This window comes from Pollicipes pollicipes, unplaced genomic scaffold (genome assembly GCF_011947565.3).
Source record: "Pollicipes pollicipes isolate AB1234 unplaced genomic scaffold, Ppol_2.1 Scaffold_7262;HRSCAF=8765_pilon_pilon_pilon, whole genome shotgun sequence".
NCBI lineage: Eukaryota > Metazoa > Arthropoda > Thecostraca > Pollicipedomorpha > Pollicipedidae > Pollicipes > Pollicipes pollicipes.
This window is the reverse complement of record NW_023597055.1, coordinates 16,623,145-16,630,575: the sequence shown is the minus strand read 5'-3', so window position 1 is coordinate 16,630,575 and position 7,431 is coordinate 16,623,145. Positions and strand designations below refer to the sequence as shown.

The window sequence follows — 7,431 nt, the reverse complement described above, 5'->3', positions numbered from 1 at the left end:
GAGAAGGAGAGAGAGAGAGAGAGAGAGGCGAGAGAGAGGAGAGAGAGGGAGAGAGGAGAGAGAGAGAGAGGAGAGAGAGAGAGAGAGAGAGAGAGAGAGAGAGAGAAGCTCATTGAAAACCTCATTGGACACAAAACAAACAACTGTAGTGTCAAACCTTGGACGCTCAGGCTCAGAAGGGGGTGAAAATAGCTGGCGGCAGCTGCATGCAATCGATAAGCTCGTGACCACAATCTGGTGGGTGACCCGCGGATCAACGCAGCACGGGCTTCCCAACCGGGCGCGTCGTAACGGGCGCCGGCTTGGTGGCCGTGGTCGTACCCCCCGCGCGTGGCAATGGGTCACAGTGTGGTCGAAATACCCCGCTGCTGACCCAGTGCTCCAGTGTTGAGTATAAAAGCCGCCGCTGCTAGGACTCAAAACAGGCAATCTCCAGTCATCAGCAGAACGCTCAGGTGAGTCCTGGCTACCACGACTGATAATCAACGGAAAATGCTACGGGTATCTTATGAATTTTGTATTGTAGTGATAGCACGCCAATTTCTAGTTATATCATTGTTTCGTTCGTGTCATGCTTTTGACTTGTATAAAGGATAAGAGACGCATTTTACGCCGGGCAAATGGAGCCTCTACAAAAGATGACAAAATAATGAAGGATGAGTGATATGGTCTGTTGTAACCAGGGGTGGCGCAGCAGGGGACGGGGCAGAATGGGTAAGAGCGTGCTTTTGCCCCGACCCTCCCCCGACATTTTGGGAGGTCTCCTTTGCCCACACCGAGGCAATCGTCCAGAGCGCCATTAATCACGCTGTTGAACGTCCTTCTGCCTGTGACTAATTAGGGCTAGAAGGCATTCATTCCACGACGTTCTCCGCCTCCAGACCGGTTTCTTCCGCCATGAAGAGCGCCATCCCACTGCTGTGTCTGCTGTCGTCGGCGGCGGCGCTGCCGTTTGGCAGGATCGGCGCCAGCACCGGCCTGGCCGAGGGTTCCGTGATGGAGGGGGAGAGCTTTGGCCCGCAGGGTGTCAGCCGCATCACCAGCACCTCGTCTCGCGCAGGGGTGAGGCACCCGGCTTGGAGCTTTCGCTGAACCTAGGGGGCTCAGTACTAGAATGGGTAACGCTAGCTCTGTTGACCAACGCTACATGTTTCGAGTCCAAAAATCCATGGAACTCTTGTTCTGTGGACGGGATTTAAGCAGCGTGGGTGGCAATGCTGGTTAGTCGCCAAGTGAGCCACGTATCGTCTGTGAGCAACGTTTAGTGATGCAACTTTTACTAGGCCCTGTGACTGTAATGCATGTTTGAAGTGTGTGCTTCGTTGCCTGTCTGGAAGGAATCAACATGCCATGTCTAATTATACTCTCTGTGTTGCAGGGCACAGCCTCTCATGGCTCATCTAGCTTCAGCGATGCGCACGCCAGTAACAACCGTGACGGCACCGGCGCCAGCAACTCCTTTACCAGCGCCTCATCCAAACAGTTTGGAGGCAATTCGGGCATCGGCTTTGGCAATCTCGGAACCGGATTTCAGCAGTTCGGAGGTGGTTTTAACAACCTGCATGGAAGTGGCTTCGGCCAGTTCAACGGGGCTTTGAACCATCTCCCAGGAGGCATCGGTCCCCTCAGAGGAGGTTTCAGCCCTCTTGGAGTAGGCGTCGGTCATCTCGGAGGAGGCGTCGGTCAGTTCGGACGCGGTCTGAACCGTTTCGGGGCCGGTCGTTTCGGCCAGTTCGGTAACAGATTTGGCAGCGGCCTGAGCCACCTTGGTGGTGTCCACGCGCCCCACGTGGGCAGCTTCAGCTGGCACTAGCAGGGCGGCTTCGGTGGAATCACTGGCGGGTATGGCTGCTTGCAGACTCATGCAACACGGCATACACGTCGGTCAAGTGTATACCTTTGTGCTTAGTTCATGTTTCATGGTGAATGTGCCATAAAAATGCGCCCTGGTGTGTTGCGTGGTGAGCCGCGAGATGGCGTATTATGCTTCGGTGTGGGACCAACCACGAGTTGGGTTTATGTGTGTGTGTCAATTCAAATTCAATACATACATAAAGCCCGGTCTCTGCGTGAGCAGTGTCTTCAATGGACGCAACTGTAATGCACGGGCATCCTTGGGTATCTCCGCCCGGTCTAGCGGACTACATAATGGTGGGGTCTACCGCATCATGCCACCAGACAAACAGCAGCCCTCGGGCACAAGACCCTCCGTAAGCCGACACGGAGTGTCTGGTGTCCGCTGCGGCGGGAGCTCTCCTTTGACTTCCCTCTCTCCCAGGGGAGGCCTCAGAGCTTCTTGGTGTCCTGCAGTTCGTGTTTATGGTGTCGTTACAGCTGTTGGAGCTTTGTACATTATGCGCGAGGCAGGTGACGGTGACAGGCATGAATACGCGACATTGAGGGGTGTGCTCCACACTTGTGTAGGATTTTGGACTAAAATAGCTATCTTGAAGATCATTCGTTGCAGTGCACAGCCCTGCCCTCACAAACACCTAAGCCTCTCTAGTTTCTGACACACACGCCTGCACAGCTGTGCAGACAACTTTGGGGAGACTGTTTGGAGGTCACTCAGGCATCCATGACGCCATAATAACGTCATTCAAATCCTACGATTTCATAAGCCTCGCGGAGATCAAGGTCAAGAAAAACATAATTGTCGAGTCGTTCATATCTGGTGTTCGTGAGCAGGATTTTCAGATATAAAGACCATCAACTGGCTCTCAAAGCTGTGCAAGTCACGATGACGTAATCAAACAATGACGTATAGAGAGGTATATGTATTAAATAGAGAAATTGCATTGTCCAGAGTAGCCTTTTCTACTTAATCACACCACACCATACCATCACACCATCACACCATATCCGGTGCTTGCTTTAATATCTTCAAATTGGTAATTTGACAAGACACGCTCCCTTTACAAGCGGTATGTCCAGTCGACTTGAAAATTTCATTATGTATGTAGGTTTATTGGAAATTTCTATTAACATCTATCGGTACCTTTTTGTTCCGGGGGTGCGCTTCCATTGATCAGATATTTTAAGTGTCCCAAATTTGCGCTGGAAGCACTCGGTTATCGGGTGACCCAATAACGTTTGCTGCGACCAGTTCACCGCCCACATCGCGAACGTATCCACAGAGTCAGCAAATGGTTTTTCGATACGGGAGCTCGTCAGCCTGACAACAAATTTCGAACAGCGCAACTGCGGCCATTGTGTAAACAACGTATTTCTTAACAGTTTTACGGTAGGCCTGACAGAAGCATAATGCCACGAATGTAATAACTCTCCCGACCGTCATACTCGTCCCTTGTGTTAGTTTGTGTAATCTGACACGCCAGACGAGACCAGCAATCCGAGCAATTATTTTATCCGGAATACATTTGCTTACATCGCCTTTGAAGCGCGCGCCGCCTTCGGCCGACAGGCTATCTTGTAGAATTATCTAGAACGTTCATGTTGTCTCGGCATTACGTTTGCCGCTTCTAACACCGAAAATTATCGCGGATGATTTGTTAGGCGGAGGGCAAATTTAAGATAATTTTGCAAGCTTTTTCAATGTGGCGAATATTTGCTTCGTCATGCACAGCCATATCCATCTACCACGCATGGCACGCCCGCGAGTAAACTAGGGGACAATTTCATGACCTGCCGAACGTGGATGGAAGACCCCCTGGATGCTCATTAAGGGAATGCTTATTCATTGCATAATTTCGTCGCGGCCGAATGTGCCCCTTTGCTAGGCTGCATATGGTTTAGGAGATTGTATCAGTGCGTTGAATTTATTTATATTTGCTTGCAAATTGTTTAGTATTTGTCAGTAATACTCCTCCTCGAAGCTTTGGCTGCACTCGACTGTTCTTCAAAAGAATGCATTATCGAGCATGCATGTGAAAGGTGTTGCCGCATTGTCTAGGTGTTGGCCTTGTAGCCTTATTTGCAAGTTTAAGGTAGGTAGCTCATTGGTAAGGAACTCAGTGCAGGCCTTAGTTTTGCTCATTTGGTCCATGAAATCCTGGTTGGTAATCGTGATCGCTGTTTCTTGTAGGAATAATGGTAAGTTAGGTGTGGGACACGCCGTTCTCGGTTTATACCGAATGTTTGATATGGGCCACACGATTTGATATCAGCCCAGTGTACCTCATCTACCAACGGAACAACCCATCCTAAGATTTTGTATTGCCTATCAGGCCGATGTACTACGTTTGTTTATGCTTTACATTACCTTGGTTTGCCTGTGTGGGCATCACGACAGCAATGCATCAGTCACGCCCCAGAGGCTACCAAAGATTTGCAGCGCGACTGCACAATATGACAGACTCGGCATTCTCAGACAACCTTGGGGGGTAGCATCACATTGACCCCCCCCCCCCCCCCTCCCGTCAAAGCGAGCATGCTGGTCCGAAAGAACTAGCAGTCTGATGTCAAGTTGTTAACAAATTTCAACGCAATTTTCTTCTTGGGACACGGCGAAAGGCGCCCTCCAGACAACACCTGCGTCAAGCCTGGAGCATGCTAGGGTAGCGCAGAGAGTTTGATGACGGTTGAGATGGGGCTCGACGCACACACACAGTTTTCATAAGTAGATATGTCCTTGCGGAGGACCTGCATATTGGACATCATTCTCCAATGCTGTCTGCCACCGGATTCCAGTTCTGTCATGTAGGTATTCAGCTGCCCTGGCATGTCAAGTTCTTTCGTTGTCTTTTTTCGCGGTCGAGGAAAGCAAACCAGTTGTAATTTGACTTTAAAGTGAGGCCTTGGCAAGTCCCGAGGATGGAAGAAAATGTTGTTGTGCTTTTGGCTATCCCATAGACAAGGGTCGGTGCGCGTGCTTTCCTAGTAGCAGCAGTTATCCTGACACCAGTCGAAGGACATTGTCCTAATTGAACGTTTTGGTTCGGGTGTATGACATCAAACTTGTGGTCATTAAAAAAGGCCTCTGGTGATAGGATGATTCTTGATGACGCTACTGGGCATAAGCCTCGTATCATTCTATGTCACATGGTATCGCTTTAGGTTGCTGGCGACAATTTTACCTGCAGGAATTTGGTCTGTAACAAATAGTACACCTTTACCAACCATGGTTCGAAATTTCCCCCAGTGCTGACGAAGCTCTCTCATCGAGGACCACTTCACTGACGCCAACGATGCGGCCGCGATATGAGCGGTAAATCAGCGTGGTGGAAAACGTAAAAATAAGTGGAAAATCAGTGAAAGTCAGTAATGGAAAACGCTTCGGGGCTACTCTATAACTTAGTGCTTTCAGGCACAAATTTGGGGCGCTTAAAATATCTGATCAATGAAAGCACACTCACAGGAATAAAGTATACCAATAGATGTTAGTCAAACTTTCCTACAATTCTAGGTTCCCAACGAAAATTCCCAAGCCAACTAAACGCACCAGCTTTATAGCGAGTATGTCTGCTCGAATTCCCCATCTGAAGATACTGAAGCATGCATTGGATATGGTGAGATAAGCCCATTATGATTACTCTTAGGTGGCAATGACTTCTCTGGAAAATGTCATTTATCTGTTGAGTAAATATGCTCTTCAATGTGTCATTAACTGGTTACGTCACCGCGCCCTGCGCAAATTGATTGAGAGCCAATTGATGGCCGTTTTATGTCGAAATCTTACTCACGAGCGCCAGATGTAAGTGACTTGACAATTGTGTTATTCTTTACCTTGATCTCCGCATGGCTAATGGAATGGCAAGATTTGAATGACGTCATTATAGCGTCATGGATGCCTGAGTGACCTCCAAACAGTCTCTTCGAAATAGTCTGCATATCTTTCCTGGCATGTGTGTCAGAAACTAGAGGGGCCTTAAGTCATTAAAAGGGCAGGGCTGTGAACTGCAACGAATGATCTTGCAAGATGGCTATTTCAGTTCAAAACCTTATAAAGGTGTGGAACATTCCCCTTCAATGTCGCATATTCATGCCTGTCACCGTCACCCTGTCTCGTGCATAATGTACAAAGCTCCAACAGCTGTCACGACACCATAAACACGAACTGCAGGACACCAGGAAGCTTTGAGGCCTCCCCTGGGAGAGAGGGAAGTCAAAGGAGAGCTCCCGCCGCCGCGGACACCAGACACTCCGTGTCGGCTCGCGGAGGGTCTTGTGCCCGAGGGCTGCTGTTTGTCTGGTGGCATGATGCGGTAGACCCCACCATTATGTGGTCCGCTAGACCGGGCGGAGATACCCAAGGATGCCCGTGCATTACAGTTGCGTCCATTGAAGACACTGCTCACGCAGAGACCAGGCTTTATGTATGTATTGAATTTGAATTGACACACACACACATAAACACAATTCGTGGTTGGTCCTACACCGAAGCATAATACACCATCTCGCGGCTCACCACGCAACACGCCAGGGCGCATTTTTATGGCACATTCACCATGAAACATGAACTAAGCACAAAGGTATACACTTGACCGACGTGTATGCCGTGTTGCCTAAGTCTGCGAGCAGCCATACCCGCCAGTGATTCCACCGAAGCCGCCCTGCTAGTGCCAGCTGAAGCTGCCCACGTGGGGCGCGTGGACACCACCAAGGTGGCTCAGGCCGCTGCCAAATCTGTTACCGAACTGGCCGAAACGACCGGCCCCGAAGCGGTTCAGACCGCGTCCGAACTGACCGACGCCTCCTCCGAGATGACCGACGCCTACTCCAAGAGGGCTGAAACCTCCTCTGAGAGGACCGATGCCTCCTGGGAGATGGTTCAAAGCCCCGTTGAACTTGCCGAAGCCACTTCCATGCAGGTTGTTAAAACCACCTCCGAACTGCTGAAATCCGGTTCCGAGATTGCCAAAGCCGATGCCCGGATTGCCTCCAAACTGTTTGGATGAGGCGCTGGTAAAGGAGTTGCTGGCGCCGGTGCTGTCACGGTTGTTACTGGCGCGCGCATCGCTGAAGCTAGATGAGCCATGAGAGGCTGTGCCCTGCAACACAGAGAGTATAATCAGACATGGCATGTTAATTCCTTCCAGACAGGCAACGAAGCACACACTTCAAACATGCATTACGGTCGCAGGGCCTAGTAAAAGTTGAATCACTAAACGTTGCTCACAGACGATACGTGGCTCACTTGGCCACTAACCAGCATTGCCACCCACACTGCTTAAATCCCGTCCACAGAACAAGAGTTCCATGGATTTTTGACTGGCCACATGTAGCGTTGGTCAACAGAGCTAACGTTACCCAGTGCGGCGCTGAGACCCACTAGGTCCGGGGAGAGCTCCAGGCCGGGTGCCTCACCCCTGCGCGAGACGAGGTGCTGGTGATGCGGCTGACACCCTGCGGGCCAAAGCTCTCCCCCTCCATCACGGAACCCTCGGCCAGGCCGGTGCTGGCGCCGATCCTGCCAAACGGCAGCGCCGCCGCCGACGACAGCAGACACAGCAGTGGGATGGCGCCCTTCAT

General features: G+C 50.7%; 2 protein-coding genes across 2 annotated transcripts; one reads left to right on the top strand and one right to left on the bottom strand.

The window, feature by feature from the left end:
• Window positions 1–444: 444 nt before the first annotated feature.
• On the top strand, window positions 445–1,813 carry LOC119113500 (DEAD-box ATP-dependent RNA helicase 9). The gene is made up of 3 exons (XM_037237805.1): window positions 445–455; window positions 882–1,062; window positions 1,379–1,813. Exons 2-3 carry the CDS (start codon window positions 898–900, stop codon window positions 1,811–1,813), a joined length of 600 nt encoding a protein of 199 aa, XP_037093700.1. The 5' UTR covers window positions 445–455; window positions 882–897.
• A 4,702-nt stretch (window positions 1,814–6,515) lies between these two features.
• LOC119113499 (DEAD-box ATP-dependent RNA helicase 9-like) lies at window positions 6,516–7,431 on the bottom strand. Its single transcript, XM_037237804.1, has 2 exons — window positions 7,267–7,431; window positions 6,516–6,950 (listed from the first exon to the last, which is right to left on the bottom strand). The coding sequence occupies exons 1-2, from the start codon at window positions 7,429–7,431 to the stop codon at window positions 6,516–6,518; spliced, it is 600 nt and encodes a 199-aa protein (XP_037093699.1).

Excerpts from the sequence above, each read along its gene's own strand:
- LOC119113500 (XM_037237805.1), top strand. The coding sequence starts at position 898 with ATGAAGAGCGCCATCCCACTGCTGTGTCTGCTGTCGTCGGCGGCGGCG. Across the intron at positions 1,063-1,378 it reads GCACCTCGTCTCGCGCAGGG|GGCACAGCCTCTCATGGCTC; the intron begins GTGAGGCACCCG and ends TCTGTGTTGCAG.
- LOC119113499 (XM_037237804.1), bottom strand. The coding sequence starts at position 7,431 with ATGAAGGGCGCCATCCCACTGCTGTGTCTGCTGTCGTCGGCGGCGGCG. Across the intron at positions 6,951-7,266 it reads GCACCTCGTCTCGCGCAGGG|GGCACAGCCTCTCATGGCTC; the intron begins GTGAGGCACCCG and ends TCTGTGTTGCAG.